This window comes from Chelonia mydas, chromosome 8 (genome assembly GCF_015237465.2).
Source record: "Chelonia mydas isolate rCheMyd1 chromosome 8, rCheMyd1.pri.v2, whole genome shotgun sequence".
NCBI lineage: Eukaryota > Metazoa > Chordata > Testudines > Cheloniidae > Chelonia > Chelonia mydas.
The window spans coordinates 52,907,887-52,929,516 of record NC_057854.1 but is presented as its reverse complement, the minus strand read 5'-3'; the positions used below and the strand labels follow the sequence as shown (position 1 = coordinate 52,929,516).

General features: G+C 49.3%; 1 protein-coding gene across 1 annotated transcript; it reads left to right on the top strand.

Annotated features, from left to right (window-relative positions):
• The first annotated feature begins 1,233 nt into the window (after positions 1-1,233).
• On the top strand, positions 1,234-17,750 carry ZNF648 (zinc finger protein 648). The gene is made up of 3 exons (XM_007061146.4): positions 1,234-2,292; positions 2,551-2,649; positions 13,884-17,750. The coding sequence occupies exons 1-3, from the start codon at positions 1,421-1,423 to the stop codon at positions 15,682-15,684; spliced, it is 2,772 nt and encodes a 923-aa protein (XP_007061208.3). The 5' UTR covers positions 1,234-1,420; the 3' UTR covers positions 15,685-17,750.
• Positions 17,751-21,630: the final 3,880 nt, after the last annotated feature.

The following is a 21,630-nucleotide window of genomic DNA, read 5'->3' as shown; positions in this document are numbered from 1 at the left end:
GAGGGAGGTGAGCCTGGGCCGGCCAAGCCGGGCACCCTGCGGGGCTGGAGCTGGCAGGGTCCAGCCATGGGAAGGCGAGACGCGGGAGGCGCAGTGCCCCCCTATACGTGCCAGCTGGGAGACTGGCAACCCCCTGCCCTGCTGCTCAGCGGTGCCTGCGGCAGCAGCCCTGCCATGCCCCTGAAGCCGGAGAGCAGGCAAGCAGCATGCCTCTGATCCCTCAGTCCTTCCCTGAGTGCCAGTGCGCTCCTTCCTTGCCGGCCTGACCCCAGGCCGTCCCCACTCATGTGAAACACGCCAGGCAGCCTGCTCCGGAGCCCGGCTGCTCCTGGCCAGACAAACCAGAGCCAGCCCTTTCAGCTGGTGGCTGTTAGCTCTTCAACACAAGGGAAGTCTCCCCCATGCTTGCGTTCTCTGCACTGAGCTTCCAGCCTGTGTTAGACTCTTCCTTGAGAACGATGCTAAATGGGATTTTTCCTAGAAAGCTGCTGAAGCTTTTGGAAAAGTCATGGTAGGTTAGGGTGACCAGATAGCAACTGTGAAAAAACAGGACGGGGGTTGGGAGTAATAGGTGCCTATGTAAGAAAAAGTCCCTAAAAACGGGACTGTCCCTATAAAAGTGGGACATCTGGTCACCCTACTGTAGGGGGAACCTACCACACTATAGTAGGCACCGACCAGACAACAGAGGGGTAGGGATAGGAGGCTGCTGTGGGTTAAGGGAACTCCTGGTTTTCTTGTAGGGGTCGGCGCCACAATTTTGCACGATGGACACTTGGCAAAATAACCGTACTTAGTGACGGACATGGGGAAGGGGGGGTTATGTCATTCAGTCATTCAACGTTTTTTTTAAAATTACCACGGACCTCAACATTTGTGGAGGGAGAATGGGGGCCATGTCTACACTGGGCACAGTGGCCAGCAATCAATGCAGCAGTGGAGGTGGAAAGCCCTAATGTAGACAAGGAAAGCTGTGATTTGCATGGGCAAGTTCAGTTGTTGCAAATCATGGTTTTCCTTCTCTATGCTACGGGTTTGCACTGGTGCAGCTACTCTGATTACTGGCCACTGATGACTGAAATCAGGGATCGCTAATCCCTGCATAGACAAGGGGTAGGGCTCAGAGGCCCCTAAGGGATGATGGAGGGGAGACCTGTGAAAGGAATGCTGAGCTCTAAGTTTGTTGAAAAGGGGACTTGCATCTCATGTTTGTGTGTCTTTGGTTTCAGACCTCGGAGGTGCTGGGAGGCATGGACTGTGAGCACACAACAGTTCCACAGGTCACCATTCACGGCAGTCAGCCCTACAGGAATCCAGCTGTGCCTTAACCTGGCAAAGGAAAAGGGTAGGATCGGACAGATCGAGGATTGCCCATGAGTGAAGGGCCTTGCCAGTCATTGGCAAGCAGGGTGAGGACAGCATGATGGTGGACAGTCCTGCAGAATGTGGCCAGGGAAGGGCAGAGTTTGGCAGAGTCTTTGCTGGTTTTGTGTCCACAGAGCTGGCAGCAGTGGCAGAAATCAGCAAGCTTGCCCCTGTACTGAGAGACCGCAAGCCCATGGCAGCTGCTGGTGCCACCACTCTGATCTGCGGGGACTGTGGCAAGAGCTTTGCCAGGAAGTCGGACTTCAAAGTGCACCAGCGGATCCATACAGGCGAGAGGCCCTACAAGTGCACCTACTGCAGCAAGGGCTTCTACCAGGCCTCCATGGTGCGGCGGCACGAGCGCACACACACTGGCGAGAAGCCCTACCGCTGCTCTGTGTGCGATAAGTCCTTCGCCCGCTCTACCTCGTTGCTGATCCATCAGAACACGCACACTGGCGACCGGCCATACGAGTGTCCCTTCTGCGAGAAGACCTTCTCTGACCCCTCCACCTTGCTCCAGCATCGCAAGATGCACATGGGCCTCAAGCCCTTCCATTGTGGCATCTGCAACAAGTCCTTCAGCCAGTCATCCAGCTTCACCTTCCACCGGGCTACTCACACCAATGATCGTCCCTTTGTCTGCTCCGAGTGCGGCAAGGCCTTCATCCGCTCCACTGCCCTGCTCAAGCACCGGCAGACCCATGTCCAGAAGGCCTTTCGCTGTGGGGAGTGTGGCAAGGTTTTCCCCAAGCTCTCAGGCCTCCGCTCCCACCAGCGGATGCATGCCCAAGGCCACCGGATAGAGATGGAGTTGCGGGAGGAGGAGCAGAGCCGCTGGAATGTTCCCACACTGAGGTTCCAAGCCTATGACCCTCTGCCCCAGGACTGTCCCCTCCCCAGCTTGGCTGTGCAGCCGGAATCCTAGTACTGTATATTCAACCCTGCCCAGTTTCACATAGCTGTAGTTGGGTATTGGAGATATTGCCAATGAAAATGTTATGTATGCAGGTCCAAATTCCTCTCCGTCCCATACAGACCTGCTGATATTCCACTTTCTAGTACCTGTCCTTCACAATAGACCAGAATTCTCCTCCATATCACATAGACTGGCCACCTTGCTTACTATCATACCTCTCACTTGTCCCACCTTTCAGAGCTGAATCCCTCTCCATCCTGCTGCAGTTACCTCACTTTCTCAGCCTATGACCTCATGCAGTCTGATAAGCTAGGTGGGTCATGCTGGGCCAGAACTTCAATGGGAGACCTCCAGGGAAAGCACAGGTAAGGGGGGAAGAGGATTTTGGTGATTTCATCTGGCATTTTTCCCTCCAAGTCAGTACTGAACTAACTAACCTTGGTATTAGGGGCACTGAGCCTCCAACCTAGTGTGGTCATTAAAGGCTCCAAGGCACTTTTTGCAACAGTAGAAATGTTATCAAGAATGTCCTGGCCAAATTCCAGGTTAATTACCCTACTCACTGAACACTCCAACCTAGTTTCACTAGGTCTAGTATTCTTCACTTCACCTCCTGAACTGCTGTGCTATATCCTAGAAGTGGCTGCATTTCACTGCTGGGCAACGGTATTCCTATGTGTAATTTGTAAAGCATTTGGAATCGGGATGCGGAGCACCATTTAGAGTGAGGGGGGGATAGATTTCCCCCCATTCCATCTCACACTCCTCGTCCCTTCTCAGGCTCCCTCCTACTCCCCCCAACCATGAGTCCCTACACCCACCCCCATCTAAATCTGAATGAATAACCCTAACTTGGTGCATGTCATCGCAGCACCGAAACCTGAGAGGCACTGTGACCCCATGCTGCCAGATCACAATGCCACTCACTCAGATTTGACCCAGACACAGTAGTTTTCAAATATTTTTTCTGGGGACCCAGTTGAAGAAAATTGTTGATGCCTGTGACCCAACGGAGCTGGGGATGATGAGTTTGGGGTGTGGGAAGGGCTTAGGGCTGGGGTAGAGGGTTGGGGTGTGGGAGGGGGTCAGCGCTTTGGGCTGGGGGTGCAGGCTCAGGTGGGGCCGGGGATGAAGGGTTTGGGGTGCAGGAAGGGGTTCTGGGTTTGGGGGGAGCTCAGGGCTGGGGCATGAGGTTGGGGTGCAGGAGGGGGTCAGGGCTCTGGGTGCAAGTAGGGTGCCCTGATGTCCCGATTTTATAGGGACAGTCCCGCTATTTGGGGCTTTTTCTTATATAGGCTCCTATTACCCCCCACCCCCGTCCCGATTTTTCACACTTGCTGTCTGGTCAGCCTAGGTTCAAGCTCTGGGGTGGGGCCAGGGATGAGGGGTTTGGGGTGCAGGAAGGGGTTCCAGGTTGGGGGGGCTCAGGGCTGGGGCAGGGGATTGGGGCACCAACTTATTTCCGGTGGCTCCCGGTCAGCAGTGCAGCTGGGGTGCAGAGGCAGGCTTCCTGCCTGTCCTGCACCGCAGACTGCGCTGCACCCCGGAAGCGGCAAGCAGCAGGTCCAGCTCCTAGGCAGAGGCGCACAAGTGGCTTTGCGCAACTCTCGCCTGCAGGCACAGCTCCACCTTCCAGTGTGGCATCAGTGCTCGGGGCGGGGGCAGCGCACGGATCCCCGTGGGCCCCCTGCCTAGAAGCTGGACCTGCTGCTGGCTGCTTCTGGGGTGCAGCGTGGTGTTGAAACAGGTAGGCACTAGCCTGCCTTAGCTGGGCAGCACCACCAACGGGACTTTTAACGTCCCGGTCGGTAGGACTGACCAGAGTGACCCAGTGCCTGACATGCTGCGACCCAGTACTGGGTTGTGACCCGAAGTTTGAAAAACGCTGCCCAATCATCATGAAGGGATGGCTAGGCCAAATGTGAGTGAGTGGCATTATGGCCTGGCACATAGGGTTGCAGCACCACTCAGAGTTGGCCTGGCCAAAAAGTGGTTGGGTGATGGCCCGAGTGGTCCCCCAGCACTGCAGCCAATGCTGTTGGAATCTTTCTGAGTGAACGGCCCAATAATAGAAAGTAAGATTATTACTGTATCTCTCATCCATTCCCCTTTTGAGGTGGCAAAATTTGCAGATGATACAAAATTACTAAAGATAGAGCCAGGCAGACTGCAAAGAGCTACAAAAGGATCTCACAAAACTGGGTGATGGCAACAAAATGGCAGATGAAATTTAATGTTGATAAATGCAAAGTAGTGCACATTGGAAAGCATAATCCCAACTATACATATAAAATGATGGGGTCTAAATTAGCTGTTACCACTCAAGAAAGAGCTCTTGGAGTCATTGTGGATAGTTCTCTGAAAACATCCCCTCAATGTGCAGAGGCAGTCAAGAAAGCGAACAGAATGCTGGGAATAATTAAGAAAGGGATAGAAAATAGGACAGAAAATATAATGTTGCGTCTATATAAATCCATGGTATGCCCACATCTTGAATACTGTGTGCAGATATGGACGCCCCATCTCAAAAAAGATGTATTGGAATTGGAAAAGATTCAGAAAAGGGCAACAAAAATGATTATGGGTATGGAACGGCTTCCCTATAAGGAGAGATTAATAAGACTGGTTTCAGAGTAGCAGCCATGTTAGTCTGTATCCGCAAAAAGAACAGGAGTACTTGTGGCACCTCAGAGACTAACAAATTTATTTGAGCATAAGCTTTCGTGGGCTACAGCCCGCTTCATCAGATGCGTAGAATGGAACGTATAGTAAGAAGAACTATATACATACAGAGAACATGAAAAGGTGGAAGTTGCCATACCAACTAATTAGTCTCTTAGAGTTGGTATGGTAACTCCCACCTTTTCATGTTCTCTGTATGTATATAGTTCTTCTTACTATATGTTCCATTCTATGCATCTGATGAAGCGGGCTGTAGCCCACACAAAAGCTTATGCTCAGATAAATTTGTTAGTCTCTAAGGTCCACAAGTACTCCTGTTTATTAATAAGACTGGGACTTTTCAGCTTGGAAAAGAGATGGCTAAGGGGAGATATGATTGAGGTCTATAAAATTATGACTGGTGTAGAGAAAGTAGATAAGGAAGTGTTGTTTACTACTACTCATAACACAAGAACTAGGGGTCACCAATGAAATTAATAGGCAACAGATTTAAAACAAATAAAAGGAAGTATTTCTTTACACAACGCACAGTCAACCTGTGGAACTCCTTGTCAGAGGATGTTGTAAAGGCCAAGACCATAACAGGGTTCAAAAAAGAACTAGATAAATTCATGGAGGATAGGTCCATCAATGGCTTTTAGCCGGGATGAGCAGGAATGGTATCCCCTAGCCTCTTTGCCAGAAGCTGGGAATGAGCAACAGGGGTGATCACTTGATGATTACCTGTTCTGTTCATTCCCTCTGGGGCACCTGGCACTGGCCACTGTCGGAAGACAGGATAGTAGGCTAGATCGACCTTTGGTCTGACCCAGTAGGGCTATTCTTATGTTCCATCCCAGACAGATCTGCTGTTATCTCACTAGAAGCCTGATTCTGAAGTGTTATGTTCATCCAGGCAGGGAACAGAAACATGCCATGAGCCCTATTTCAGAAAAAGCTGTCCAGATGTTTTCCCCCTTTTTCTCCTCCATCAACATTTTGACCAAAAAAATTCAGAAAATTTCAACCAACTTTTAAAATGACTGATCAGGAATTGATTGCCCAGCTCTGCCATTTGTGTCTCAGTATGGACCCTTCTCTCTGTCCATCTCTCACAGATCAATGGGAGGAGGAAGGTAAATAGAGGAGAGCGGATGTGCAGAAAGGTTGGTTACGTATAAAAGAAAGGAGTGATGTTTTATTGAACCAAGGGTGCGGATGCTGTCGGAACTCCAGCTTCCCCTTTTCACCCACTGGGATGGGAGGAGCTAAATACAATGCAGCTTCAAAGCCTAGAGAGGGAAGTTGGGTGTGAGGAGGTGAAAAGAGACCTGAATCAGAGGGTGGGTTGGGAGGTCTTGATCACGATCTATGCTGCAGAATTTGAAAACATCTGCTACAGGGGAGTCCTCCCATAACTAGGTCATTTGTTTCCCCACAAAACAATTTTCCTGTAACTTCTGCATAAGCGGAGGTTCACTGTCACCAGAATTCCCATTTGCACACTGGAATTCATGGGAACAAAGCAAGACTTTCATTCTACTTCACAACACGAGGGGTGGCTTGCAAAATGCCAATTCCTTGTGAGCAGTTGTCACTATATTACTGAAATCTGCTTCTCCCTGGTGTAATGGGATAAGCAAGGGGGCAACACTTGCCTAAGGGGAGGTGGAGCAATTCCAGGCTTCTCACCTTTAACATAGTACAAGCCCCTTTCTTTTCAGCTTAGCTCTAAAGAAATCAAGCACCAACTTCTAGCCTTGCTCTTATCAGCTCCAAGGTCTCTGTGCTCCCCTTATGCCTGCTGAGGACCAGTCCCCACTCTCTCAAGTGTTTGAATCACTGGATGTAGACAATGGCAGGCGTGTTTCAATCCAGCAGAGACCTTCCTCTTGTTACAATTTCAACATGGCCAGCAAAGAGGCTGCCTCTCTCCTAGTGTTCTGCGCTCAACTTGCTGTCTCTGAAACCACTCGGAGCCCATTCAACCTGCAGCCCTGCCAATCTCATTTGGACCACACAGCACCCTCTCACCCAATGCTAGGAGTCTGCTGGGCAGTCTCTGGTGCCACTTGGACCCCTCCAGTTTGTTGTAAAGGGTCCTTCTAGATTAGCATGATGATGAATTCCTGCCATTTCTCTGGAAACCATTTTTCCAAGTGCTCCCAATTCAAGTTTCGTTCTTCTTTGAAACCAGAAGAAATCTCCCATCCTGAAAAACGTTCAGCCTGGGAGTCCAGGATGATGCCCGTGTTATCATGAGCTCTTTGTATTTTGCACCTGTTTTTTCCTTTTCTTCTTCCGGGGGGGAAGAGAAAAGAGTTGAACACAGACTGTAATTTACGGAAACCCAATGGAAGAGAGGGGTGTCTCCTCATCAAATCCTCCTCCTCTCTTGCAGCAAGAGGTGGCTCAGATAAAGCAGCTTTGATGGATATGGGGGAGAGAGAAATATTACCTGGTAAATGGTTTTCTTCATCTCATCAGTACCCACCCCACCCCCGTTTGGAACTGAGCAAGTGATAGGGAGGAACAGTAACATATTTGTTCCAAGATGATCTACTGAGGCTGCAGAATTTAGAGGGTGTGAAATGTCCAAACAGAGATGTGGTAGATCAAAGGCTAGGCAGCAGCAGCAAAATGGGATCCATTATAGACCCACTTGTGAGATTTCTGAGACTCCAAACTGCTAGAGGTGTGCTGGCAGTGGTAAGGAAGAGAAATCAGCCTATACATTTCATCCTCTTCTAGTCCTGCTTCCAGGGTCTCTGGCCTGGCAGTGATTGCCTCCCACTCTAGTCTTGCTGGCAGGAAGGTGGGGGCATGGAATAGGCTGTGGGCTGACAAGTAGCCACAGCTGACCTGTATGACTCTGCATGATCACTACCATTGCTTGGGTCTGATCATGTTATCAGCAACTTTGGAAGAGTCCATATTTATTTTAATAAACAATTACACGGGAACAGAACATTTCCTAAGGATGCTGCTATCGAGAACCTAAGCACTGCGGAGCAGGCAAGTAGCTAAGACACTGCCACCTCATTGTGATGAAACAAAATCTCTGTTACTAATCCTGTCTCTTCTCTAGCCAGAATAAAACATTCAGTTTGTGATTAAAAAACCCTTCTGTGTCTATCTAAACTTCAAGTGTCCTGACGGCTAAACTGAGCAACATGAAAGCGTGGTGCCAGACCTGGGGTGGGGTGCAGCTACTGAGACCCTTCTGCTTCCCTGGGTGCTGGAATTCAAACCCCAGCACAGAGGGGACCTGAGTTCCAGATTTTGATTGGCAGGGCGATGGAACCTTGCGCGTCCTGATGTATGTGGGTCTCTATGAACATGCAGTGTACAGGGACATGTACATACAGTAGTGTGCTTTCTGACACACATGGCTGTATGCATACATATACCAGTGCCTAGAGGTAGGGCATAGTGTGTGATACGTGCGTAAGGGCACGCTGGAGGTATGTGCACAAGTGTATATAGTGAAGTTAAATGGCCTGTGGTATACAGGAGGTTTGACTAGAGCAGGGGTGGGCAAACTTTTTGGCCCAAGGGCCACATCTGGGTGGGGAAATTGCATGCAGGGCTATGAACATAGGGCTGGGGCAGGGGGTTGGGGTGCGGGAGGGAGTGCAGGGTGTGCGGTGTGCAGGAAGGGGTCAGGGCAGGGGGTTGAGATGCAGGAGGGGTGTGGCAGAGGGCTCAGGGCAGGGAGTTGAGGTGTGGGGTACAGGAGGGGTTCGGTGTACTTACCTGGAGTGGCTCTGGGGTGGCAGCAGCGCGCAGTGGGGCGAAGGCAGGCTCCGTGCTGCTCTCGAAGTGGCCGGCACCACATCCCTGGGGGAGGGGGAGGCAGAGGGCTCTGCGCGCTGCCCTCGCCTGCGGGTACCTCCCCGAAGTTCCCATTGGCTGCGATTCCCTGTTTCTGGCCAATGGGAGCTGTGGGGGGCAGTGCCTGCAGGTGAGGACAGTGCACGGAGTCCTCTTCCCCCACCCCCGGGACCGCAGGGACGTGGCTTCCGGAAGCAGTGTGGGGTCTGAGGTGCCATGGGGATGGCAATCCCACGGGCTGGATCCAAAGCCCTGACAGGCCGTAGTTTGCCCACCCCTGAACTAGAGGATGTAATGATCCCTTCTTGCCTTAAACTCTGTGAATTTATGAATTCATTTATGGAGTGCAGGTAGGTGCTATGTACAATGGGAAGGGGCTAGTGCAGATGTGTGTGCATGTATTTAGAGAGCAGGGTTTGACTGAATTCTTGCCCTATTTTTTTGACTGTCAATGGGACAAAATTAAAAATATGCAGAACTTCAGCATCACTATTGCAGACACACACAAGCAAATGATTAAAATAAAAACACCTCTCCTAACTATGTCAGGTTGTCCCTCTCTGACCAACACCCAGGTCTCATGCCCCCTCACAGTCATGCCTCTTGATCCTCCTTCCTGTCCAAACCCAGGCTCCCACAAATAAGGTGCAAGGAGTATTTCCCTGTACTCCCATATCCAGATCCAAAAATGAACTTCATAACATATTCCTCCATAACTAGATCTCCATCTCCGAATAATCATCTCTCTCATATCTTCTGTAGCCCTCTCTGGCAGCATAAACCCCTCTCCATCTGATTCCCCTCCCTCAAGGTACATTTCCATAAAAGATTATTTTAGCATGACTCATGCAACAATTGTGTGATTTATGAATCAGAAATAGCATTTTGTTGTGGAACTGTCTTAAAAGCAGGCATTGTAAATGCTGAAGCCAATCTCAGAGAATAATAAAATATTACATAAGTCTTTCAAGTACTGTGGCTGAATTTTAAAAGAGAACTAGTTAATTTCATGCCAACACAATTAGTTTTGCAAGCTAAAGTAATGATAAAGACTATCATATCTCATGCTCCACCGCAGAAATTAATTGCCTCTGGGGGTCAGGAAGGAACTTTTACCTACACCTGGTCAAAAAACTTTTTTTTTTTAAAGGAGAGATGGACTTTTGAGGAAAAGGAACATTTTCATGAAAATTCTTTGTAATTTTTTAACAGACTGAACTGAAACAAACATTTTGGTTTTGGTTTTGAATTGAAAAGTCGCTAAAAACCAAACCTGAAATGCAGATTTTGAGTTCAAACTAACTAAATTAATTTTTTATTTTGATTTATTGAAAACTTAAAAACGGTGAAAAAAATTGTAGCAAAATTGAAGAAAAGTTGGTTTTGTTCGAAAATTGTCTTTGAAACACCATTCTTTGACAAGCCTGAGTTCACTCCTTTCTCGGTCCCAGAGGGAGAACTGCACAGTTGGCTAGCGGCATTGTAAGTGGGGTTTCTCATCCCTCTGGAGCTTCAGTTAATTGTCCCTGCTGGAAGCAGAACGCAGACTAGCCTCCATGGACCAAGTTGTGATTGAGCATGGCAAACCCTGTCTTTCTGTAGTTCTAAATCTGGCAGTCCTTTTCTATATTTTAATACACTTTGAAAACGTGCCTGGGATAGGTGGCAGGCTGTCCACTTTGGAGACTGAAGCCTCTGTTAATCAAGAGAACAGATACAGCACAGGCTGCTGCAGTGTGAACTTTCTTCACAGTATCCAAGCCACTGTTTCAAACTCACCCCTGAAGGGACTGCCTCTAGGAGTCACAGGAGAGTTCTGTCTCCCTGGCCCATTGAGTCCGCACAAAAGCATGCAAATTAGCATTGATTGTGATGGTGGGCTTCAGAGTGGACAGCGTTCTGGCCATTAGAAACTGGCCTGAAACCATTAACTCATTTCTCAAAGGCCATCGGATGAGAAATACTTTCCAATCAATACCAAAATGGGCCATTGAACCTGTGGTTTGGGGATGAAAGTGAGCAGATCAGATTCAATCCCATGAGCAGCTATCCAGTACTCCTGACAGCCCTCTTTAAAGAGTTCAAATGCACCAGAAATAAAAATCTCAAAGTAAACATTTTTAGGTGAGGGAGTGGAGAGGAACTTGGACTGTTCTACAGGTCAGCTTCAAGAGAGCAAAATGTATCTGCTTCTGCTACCCCAAGGGAACAAGTTACAGTTGAAGAATCTCTCCTCCCTGGTAGGAATAGGGATGGGGTAGTCTTTTTTTAAAAAAAGAGGACCAGTGCTTTGGAAGCACAAGATTCCAGAGCATTTAAACAAAGAAATAAAGGTTAAAACTATTTAATTCCTAGTGAGAGGAGGAGAATCACTGCTACCGAAGTCAGAGAACTGAGTGGTGTGTGTGATCTGAGTCAGTAAGGGGAGGAAGGAGCGGGAGACCAGAGGATGACTGCAGGAAGGTTCAGACACTGAAAGAGACACACACCAGGATTTTGGGGCTGGAGTGATTGGTTTACACTGTGACTAAGCAACAATCAACTGGGGTGTACATCTGAAACGTGTAATTAGGGAGGAAGGGAGATTAATTAGCATAATAAACTAGGGTGTAACGAAGAGCGATAGGATGGAGTCAATATACGAACAGGTAGGATGAATACTAGGAAAAACTTTCAGACAGGGAGCTCTATCAGCCTATGGGTTAATCTCCTAGTAGAAGTGGAAGCCACCTTTCAATTCAGAGTGGACAAAAATCTACCTGGCTCAGAGTCCATTTCCATCACTGGAATCTATGGAAGGAGAGAGGGAGGAGGAGTGAACTGGAAGAATGGCTCAGTCAGGCAGTCAGACAGGGCAGCCCTGCTGTATTTCCCAGGCTGCTCTCTGTGATGCAGGCAGGAAGGTTGTGTGTATTCACAGGCCCCACCTCCTGAGGCTCTGCAGCTGCTAGACTGGACACAAAAGGGTGAGAGACACTGGTACATTTGCCACTGCTGCTTTGCACCAAACTCCCCGCCTTTTCTCGTTCCTAACCTGGAGCAGATGATCCCACGGGGGCAGCCGCCTGGGACACACCTGTACTTAAATACCAGGGTGAGTCATTGCAGCTAGACCTGGGCTTAATGGGAAATGGGGAGAGGCAGGCCAGAAATCAATAGGGAAAGAGAAATGGGAGGGGGAGCTTTATGAAAAATATCTCAGAGGGCACAGACTGGAGGCAGCTGGGCTCTCAAGACCTGATGTCTGGTACTTGCTGCAGTCAGACCTAGTTTCCTCCAGGCAGCCCATGCATTGCATTTGGGACCAAATCTGTTTTTTCAGGCTGCTGAGGATCAGGAGCGAGAGCTCACCCTCACCCTGTGGGCAGCTTTAGATTTCTACAGAAGTCTCTATACTTGTCTCTCCCTGTGTCATACACCTGGGGAGATGCAGTGACTTGGACAGTTTTTCCCCAGGTACCAACAGGAACTTGTTCAAGACACAGAGATCCCTGTGTTCCACAAATGCCTGCAAATCCTGGAGATTGAACAGCTCTCGTAAGATTGCTGGAGTTGCAGCCAATCTCCTGTAAATTATCCAAGGAAGCTCTGGAAATACTGCAAAATTAGATTCAGCAGAAAGAAGTGAGGGGGAGCTATTTTTTGTTTGCAGTTGCTGTCTGTGACCGAGACTTTGTAGTGTCTGCATCCCTGGGTTGTTTATATGCTTGAGAACAAATTTTCTGCATTGGCCACTGTCAGTGGAGAGTAGCATTCCTTTGCTATTCCTCTACGGTTAGGTGTACTTTTGCCACCCTTAGAACTGACTGCTTGATTGGGTTGGCCAAACCATGTCTGTATTGCCATCCAGTAGCGTTAGAGGTATAAAGTCTTGCACACACACCTCACATTAACTCTGTGTGGGCCCTTATGCACAGCACTCTGAAGGCTGAATCAAACAACTGCTAGGTGCAGAGCCCTAAACCTGTCCACAAATTACATGCACACTCTAGTAAAAAAACTTGTGGGCCCCATCACAGCATAGATCCTTGAGTGGCTGAGTTGTTCGGCGCCCCTTTTTGCTACACCACCGGCGGCAGGTGTACACTTTGCATCCAGGGAGTTATTCCATTATGGATCTTGTCTCCAGCTATAGGCACTGTACATTCAAGAACTTTCAGTAGTGAACTAACCCTCAGGGTGGCATCAGGCAGGTGACTTTATTAGCCTATTTTGTGGTCATTTTTTTACATGCATCTTGCAATAAAGCAAGGGAAGAGAAAGTGTTATTATTCAAGGGGAGAACTGAGAGCTCCTGATGTTTTGAAAGTCAGTTCTCTGATTTCTTGCCCTCTTCCTATTTTTATTTCTATAGCAAAACTTTGAATTAACTGGCTTCCCTTGTCAGTATCATGTCCTCAGAGCATCTGATTCTCCACAAAATAGAGAGAGACTGTGGTTTGCTTCCCAGAAATCCTCCTCAGACCTTCTGTCAGAGAAATTAACTTTTATTTCTTACCCAGCATTCTAGATGTCTTAGCTCCCTGGTAATCAAGAGAAACAGCAGTTTGATATCCAGCGCCATAGTGCATCAGGGCCTCCATAATTAAGAGCATCTGTTTGCTTCCTGGTGCTCCTGTGTTTAGAAAGCAGAAAAGCAAATATGTTGTTTTAAAAACACAGAAGAGAGGCAATGGTCTTAAAATAGAAAAGATAGAAATTAAAACAACAGTACCCTGGGTTAGAACAAAGTAACAAACAGATGAGCTTTACATAGGTGAGCTTTAAGAATAAACTAAAATTAGTAACGAGGGAAAGGATTAAAAAAATATTACCAGCTAACAAGATATGTATCCCAGATCACCTCTAAAATGCTGCTTGTTTGTGTGTCTCTGTTATCGTAGCCAGTCTTGTATTTTCCCTTCTCTTTGAGGAAGTAATGAGCCACCCCTTTTTGTACAGCGCCTGGCACAGTAAGCCCTTAGCCCAACTGGGAACTTTGGGTGTCAATGTAATAACGATCCCTAGCTGCTTTCTGTTCCTCACAAATGTCCCCATCCCCTGTCCATTCATCTCTTGTTCTAAAATACAGGTCACTTACCCTGAGGTCAGCTTCAGGCTGAAGGATCCTGAAAGCAGATATTCAGAAGCAGAAGTGGAAAATGGCAAGCACAGAATGCTCTGAGAGACGGGACCAGGAGTACCCCAGCAGCAGTTTGGCTCAGGGATCCTATGGGGACAGAAAGAAGACCACGAACACATGGTGTGAAAATGATGAAGGCGATGAGGAGGAGGAAGCTGAGGAAAGCGACAGTGATCATTTTGGGAGCGGCATGCAGAAAGACCAAGATCCAGTGTCCAGCAGCTCCATGCCAAGGGAGAGCAAGGCAGAGGACCTTCTGTGTGAGGAAGACGAGGTCTTTTATGAGACCTTCACCCTTATCAATGCCAATGGCGTGGCCAAGAAGTTGAACATGATGGTCAGTCTTCGCACCAAGAGTGATGAGGACGATGAGGAAAGCAGCAAGGAGACATTGTGTCAGAAGTGGCACAGCCGGCCAGTGAGGAAGCCTGCTGTTCTTCGGCGCAGCCCGCAGGGCATAAAGCACTTTGGCAGGGTGCTGCCAAGCTCAACGGAGTACGTGGACACTGTGGTTACCCTGGACAGCGATTTGGACGACCCAGCCAGGGACAGCCTGCCGTGCAATGGCATGGAGAGCATCAAGAGCTACATGACCAGGAAAGTAGAGGGAGGGGTGTTCCCAGGAAATCCAAGTATGGACTTCAGCAAGCCAGGGGGGAGCAAAGAGCTTCCCCTGAAAAGAAAGAGAGGGGTGAAGTGGCTGAACCCGAAAGCTGCCAACAAGCCAGCTGAGATAGCGGGCAGTGTCGGGGCCCTGAAAGCAGCCACGGTCAGGAGGGTCAGGATTGGGGCACAGCAGGTGGGCAGCAGCGAGGTGGAGGAGCGGCCTTACAAATGCATGCAGTGTGGACGGGCCTTTAAGAAATCCAGCAACCTCCTGAGCCATATCGACACACACAGTGGGGCCAAGCCGTATGCCTGTGAGCTGTGCGGCAAGGCCTACTCACACCAGGGTACCCTGCAGCAGCACAAGCGTCTGCACACAGGCGAGCGCCCCTACAAGTGCCCGTTCTGCGTCAAGGCCTACACTTGGTCCTCGGACTACCGTAAACACATCCGCACGCACACCGGCGAGAAGCCCTACAAGTGCCTGGACTGCGAGAAGGCCTTTGTGCGCTCCTCGGACCTGCGCAAGCACCAGCGCAACATGCACAGCAACGACAAGCCTTTCCCCTGCCAGGAGTGCGGCAAGACCTTCAACAAGCCACTCTCGCTCCTGCGCCACCAGCGCACCCACCTGGGTGAGAAGCCCTTCCACTGCCCTGACTGCGGCAAGGAGTTTGCCGTGGCCAGCCGCATGGTGGAGCACCAGCGCATCCACACAGGCGAGCGTCCCTACTCCTGCGCCATCTGCGGCAAGTCTTTCACCAAGTCCTCCAACCTCTTCGAGCACCAGACGCTGCACACTGGCGAGCGCCCCTTCAAGTGCTCGGAATGTGGCATGGCCTTCGCCCAGTCCTCGCGCCTCATCCGCCACCAGCGCATCCACACCGGCGAGCGGCCCTTCGCCTGCGCCGAGTGTGGACAGGCCTTCGCCCGCTCCTCCACCCTCAAGAGGCACCAGCAGATCCATAGTGGGGAGAAGGCCTACCTGTGCTCAGACTGCGGTAAGGCCTTCCGCCATGCCTCGCAGCTTACCCAGCACATGCGGGCGCACACAGGGGAGCGGCCCTACCAGTGCGCCCAGTGTGCCAAGGCCTTCACTCAGTCCACCCACCTCATCCGCCACCAGGCCAAGCATGGTGCCAGCAATGGGGAGCCGTTCTCCTCTTCCGACGAGTGAGTCCCTCCCTAGTGGGGCAGCTGACACCAGGCACTCAACACACCTGTCTGCTGAGGGGTCAAATACAACAGACCTGGGCTTCATCGGGTAGAGCAAATACGAAAGAGCGTTTGTACACAACATGGAGCAGGCACCACTCTCTGACCAAGTTGCTTGTTGACTAAAGGAGGAGATCTCCAAGTACTTGTCTTCATAAATGCACACAAAAGGATCCAACCAGAGCCCTCCTGTGACAGGGGATACAGACGAGGAGAGAGATTATGAAGAATACACCCACCTTGTCATCTGTCCAGGCACCAAGTTCAGCTGTTTACCAAGATCTTCCTGCTGGACAAAAGTTCAAAAGCACATCCCAAACTGACTGACACTCCATAGCTGTTGCTCCTTCATGGGCCCTCATGCCAATTCCTGCTGCCCCTTCAAGTGTAGTTCTACTCTGAAAAGGGACTAGGTAAGAAAATGGCAGATCCGCTCCCAGTACATGTGTTCAGAGTTGCATCTGACACAACACTGCTTTTTACTCCTGTTTGCCCTGCAGAGCCAGCTCAGCTAACGGAGTGTGAGCTGGAGTCTATTCCTGCTTGTGTGTCCTTAAGAGAATGGTTAATGAGGAGCTGTCTACATGTAGAAATCATACTGGTTTCACTAAATAGATTTAAAAATACACTTTTGCTTAAAGTGATGCAAGACAAAACATACACTCCATGCAGTTCATGTGAAACACCTTGGAAGGAAACAGGATGGAATAGGGATCACTTAGGGCATGGTTTACGTGTAGAGTCTCTGTTACTGGTGATGATGCAGGAGAAGGAAAAAACCCTTCTTAATTCTCAGAGCCCAGGTTGCATATGCAGTTCTGTCAGCTACAAAATATATCTTATTACTTGTAAGTTGCACACAAATCACTCACAGAATGTAAATATGGAACCCAACGATGTCATTTTTAGAGATCCCTTTGTCAGAGCGTAACTGCACTTTGAGATATTATAATCTCCGTAATGAGGAGTGGCCAGCCTGTCAACAGCTTTCCTGAAGTATCTCTCATATGATACCATGAAAAACAAAACAAAACAAATATATGTACTGTGGGATACTTACAAATGAAGGCACTGGCATCATTCCCTTCTTACTGGCCTGTTGCTAGGAAAAGGATGAAAGCACTTTTTAAATGGGGTTGTGCTGGCCATGGCTGGCTGAATTATTGACACTGTACACAGCGATTTTCCAATAACTGCAGAGATACTGGGTTGCAAATGCACAACTGATCAGTTTTTGTCTCGTCTTGCGTCTGATCCTGCACCGCTGAAGCTGATGGGTGTTTTTGCCAGTGGGAGCGGGAGCAACCCCCCACTGCTCAATTCTGCACTTGAAGTATTCATAGCTCCAGATAGCTCTGCTTTAAAACATCTGTCTGTCCTCAAGACTTTCCAGCAAGCGGCATCCCAATTAAGCAGAATTAGCTTCCTGATTAAGCAGCAGTCCCATTCCTTGCTGTTTTATTACCAGTTGGCATCAGTCGGTTCCCTAATTACGCAGACTTAACAAAGTCAACTTTCTTTTAGCGTCTCTCTCTCTCTGTTGGTGAAGCTAGCTTTCTGAATGTGAACCAGTCTTTCTGAGTCTGCAGACAGCCAGCTCCAATGTCTCTGCTGCTGCTCAAAAACTTTACTGGCTAGCAGCACCCTGGAGTTCCACTGCTGCTTTTCAGAAACTGGTGGGCAGCAGTGAAGATGTTAGGCATCTTGTCAATTTCGTGGTGCTTGAGAAAGCTAGGAATAGCCTAAGAGGTGACACTGGAGTTACTCACCAGGGAGGAGAACCCAAAAAGCAGAGGTTGTGGGAAACTTCTTCCTCTCACCTTCCTGGCAGCTGTCAAGAAGAGGATTTTCCCACCTCGCAACAGCCTGGTGGCTCTAAAGGAGTGAGAGAAGAGACAGAAAGCTCCTTCCTCCCTTCCAGCTGCTAAAGCAGGGATGGGCAAACTTTTTGGCCCGAGGGCCACATCTGGGTGGAGAAATTGCAAGCAGGGCCATGAATGTAGGGCTGGGGCAGGGGGTTGGAAGGGAGTGTGGGGTGTAGGAGGGGGTGCACTGTGCAGGAGCGGGCTCAGGGTGCAGGAGCGGTGCAGGGTGTGGCAGGGGCCTCAAGGCAAGGGGTTGGGGTGCCGCAGGGGGCTCAGGGCAGGGAGTTGGGGTGTGGGGTGCAGAAGGGGTGCAGGCTCCGGCCTGGTGCCGCTTACCTGGAGTGGCTCCGGAGTAGCAGCAGCAGAATGGGGGACAGAACAGGGGAATCGTGGCCAATAGGAGCTTTGGGGGAGGTACCCCCAGGCGAGGGCAGCGCGTGGAGCCCTCTGCCCCCTCTCCCTCAGGGGCCGCAAGGACGTGATGCCGGCCACTTCCGGGAGCAGCGCGGGGCCCACAGCACCACAGGGGTGGCAATCCTACAGGCCGGATCCAAAGCCCCGATGGGCCGTATCCGGCCCGCAGACCATAGTTTGCCCACCCCTGTGCTAAAGGAGTGAAAATTTATCAGGCACCTACTCATCAGAGGCTGATACAATAGATGGAACCCACAAACAGGGTCCAGGGACACTACCCTTCCAAGCAACTGGGTGCTTCATGGGGCTAAACTTCTCCCTAGGCTGTTGCCTCTAGACCTCACAAGTGGTCTCCCCCTTGCTTTCTGCATCTGTCTCCAGATAGTGCTGCATATGTCATTCTAGGCCACCGCTCTCGCCCATCCCACATATTTCAGATATTTGCACAAACCCTTTCACATTACAGCTGCCCTTCTGTGTAGATGCAACACTTGTTGGACTGTGCCTCATGGCAGAAAGGATGAGCAACCTGTGTGAGAACTGCAGCTATTCTATAGCCAGTCACTCAGCAGCAGGAAAGACGGAGCAGCACCAAGGAAAGCAGCAAATGTTCCATGTCTCCCCAGAGTTAAGAGTTTCAAGATCCGTACGGTATTTAGGCTCCCTAGCTGGCAGCACGCTGCACTATCCAGACAGCCCCAAGACATCCCTTTTAAGAGGGTTTTTCATTAATTTCTTCTCCCTACTGTGCCTGACCACCTTTCGGATCTAGGAGAGCTAGATACAGCTCCGTCTGGAGCCTATCTGTGCCACCACTATCTTCCAGAGAGAAAGGGCCTCTCCAATGTAATAAGAGGAGCTCCATCATCCAAGTGCTACCTCCTTCACATCAGCAGCAGCCAGGGACAAAGCTGTAGTGGACACATATGGCTCTGCTTTCCATATTCTTCCATTTCATCCTAATATTTTTGGTCCTCTCCTGCACACAAGACTCCAGCTCCTCCTGGATAGGGTACAACATTAGTTTGGGCAGCTAGGAAAGGAGTGCACTGAACTGTCTCCATTCACTCTCACCGGTGAGGTAGGCCCCTCTCCCCCATCAGGCCAACTCACTAAGGTTCCATAGGTAGCAAGACAGCAAAGTTGGGCGATCTTTTCAGTAACAAAGCAGGCCCGGACTCATAAGGCATTTAAAATTCTGCCTGACAAGCGCAGCTCCTGATGAAAAGGTACCAAATGATTACAACAAAGTCATGAGCCAAAATGAATAAACCATCAAGAAACAAACACACACATACAGGGGATTAAAATAAAAGGAGTGCAAAATGAACCTTTGAACAACTTAGCCACTGAGTGCAGCATCTTCAGTAGGGAAAGAGTTAAAAGCCCAACACTTTGCTTCTGAAAGGAAGGGAAAAATTCCCCTTACTGAGAGGAAGTGGATAGGACAGGCCTCACCTTCCCCTTTTAATCATGTCTCACCAGGAAAGGAGGACTTATTTGCTTCCAGTTAGGAGGAGGGTTAGGGTCTCTGACCTTCTCTCTCCAGTGGGCCAGACCTATGCTATCAGTTACTGCTGCCATGGAGGAGATCTCCTGACCTCTGTACTTGACTGGATGCTTCACGTGACACTTTGTTCATGGCTCTCTAACTCCGTCCTTTGTGCTGAAGCTGGTGGGCGCCACATAGAACCAACTACTTGAACACGCTGTGATATTTGAGGCATGTAACTATCTGTAAATAATAGTAATAATAATAATTAATAATAAATGTGCTCGTATTGTAATGGGGTTATATTTGCCAAGAACTAGCTGGGGAGTGGGAGTCTAGTTTTATTTTTTACACTTGCAAAGGTTGCCGTTTCTGATTATTACAAACTGGATGCTGTAATATACCATGTGGACAGAGAGGGAAATAACATTGGGGACATTGTTTTGTGTTCCCTTGAACTCCCCAATGTTTGAGCTATTAAAGTTGTTATGTCTCAAGCGAATACACCTAAAATAAATATTCTATTGCCACTCATGTATCTCCATGAGTAGCTTAAAGGAACCAGGCTCTAGCTCTCTCATGTGTCTTGTGGTATGCATTAGTTACTCCTGGGAGAATTCTGCGCCAAAAAATTAAAAATTCTGCACACAATATTTTAAAATTCTGCATATTTTATTTGTCAAAATAACACAATATAATCATGCCAGTTTCAATTATTTTGGTAGTTTATTTTGAAATACTCGTCAGCAACTATGTTTGTAACAATACAGAGAAAAAAGATTCAAGAAATGTTTTTTGACAAACAGATTCCTTACAAGGCATATTAATACAGAACTCTGAGTAACAATTCATTTAAACTACAATACAGAACCATATTTCCCGCACCCCTCAGAAGCAATGCAAAGGCTTGGGGGAGTCAGGGGTAATGGAGTAGCTGAGGGAGAGGGAAGTAATTGCTGGGAAGGAGCCTGGGTGTGAACTTGGAGGATTGTTGTGTGTGGGTGGGAGAAGTATGAAATGGGGAGTTTTTGGATGGGGAGGGATTGTTAGGGAGCCTCCACCATGCAGATCCTGGCTGACCCCTAGCCTCTCACATTCAGTCAGGCACATCTGCCCCACCCCCCATTCCCATATGTCCTTGGACCCCCACTCAGCCACCTCTCTCCCCCCATCCCCATGTATCCCAGCATCCCTGTCCCCCTGTGTCTCTGCACCCGCACTCAGCCACCCCCATGTGGCCCTGCAGCCCCGTCCCTATGTGTCCCTGCGCCCCACTCAGCTGCCCCCTCCCCACATATGTCCCTGCACCCTCCCCCATCCCCATGTGTCCCTGCAGCCCCACCCCAGTCTGTCACCCCCACCAGCCCCATGTGTCCCCATGCTGTTCATCCCCCCATATCCTGTGCCTCCTGACCAGGCCCCACAGGCAGGGAGCTATGAGGAATGTAGCTTCTTTCTCTTCCCTATCAGCAGCTGCTCTCTGTTCCGCTGCCACAGCAGCCCCTGGTGGGTGAAAGGGCTAACTGCAGCACCTTTCTGGCAGAATGTATTTTCTGTGGGGGGGAAAAAAATTCTGCACAGCACATAAATTCTGCATGTGCACAGTGGCGCAGAATTCCCCCAGGAGTAATTCGTAGATAAGGTGTAAATATAGATGCATGGTGTAATTCACTGTCTAATTCTGCACTTGGACCTGAGCCAAAGCCTGTTTGTGTCCACAACAGCAAGAACATATGAGCATATTCAGAAGCGCACAAGAGCATGAAAGCATGTGACTGATCACAGACGTGTTTTTGTGCACATTGATTTGTAGGTATGAACATAAGCCTGCAGACACAACCTAGTGCTGCCTCTTGCCCTGCACAGCTGCAGGCATTTCAACTGGACAGATTTTGAAATGAGTTTGCCACCAAGCTATATCAATACTGGTTCCACACATGGTTCGTGGCTAATACATGGCCCTTAATATTTTGCATATACCATACTGTCATTCTGCTCACAGACAGGGATGCAACACAACTCTAGGTTGTAACTGGATTCTAACATGGTGACTCAGTTGTACAGATGGGATCAACTAATCCTCTCTCTGTATCTAGGTTATCCAGTCCCCCCACCTTCCAGTGTCTGTGAAAGAAAC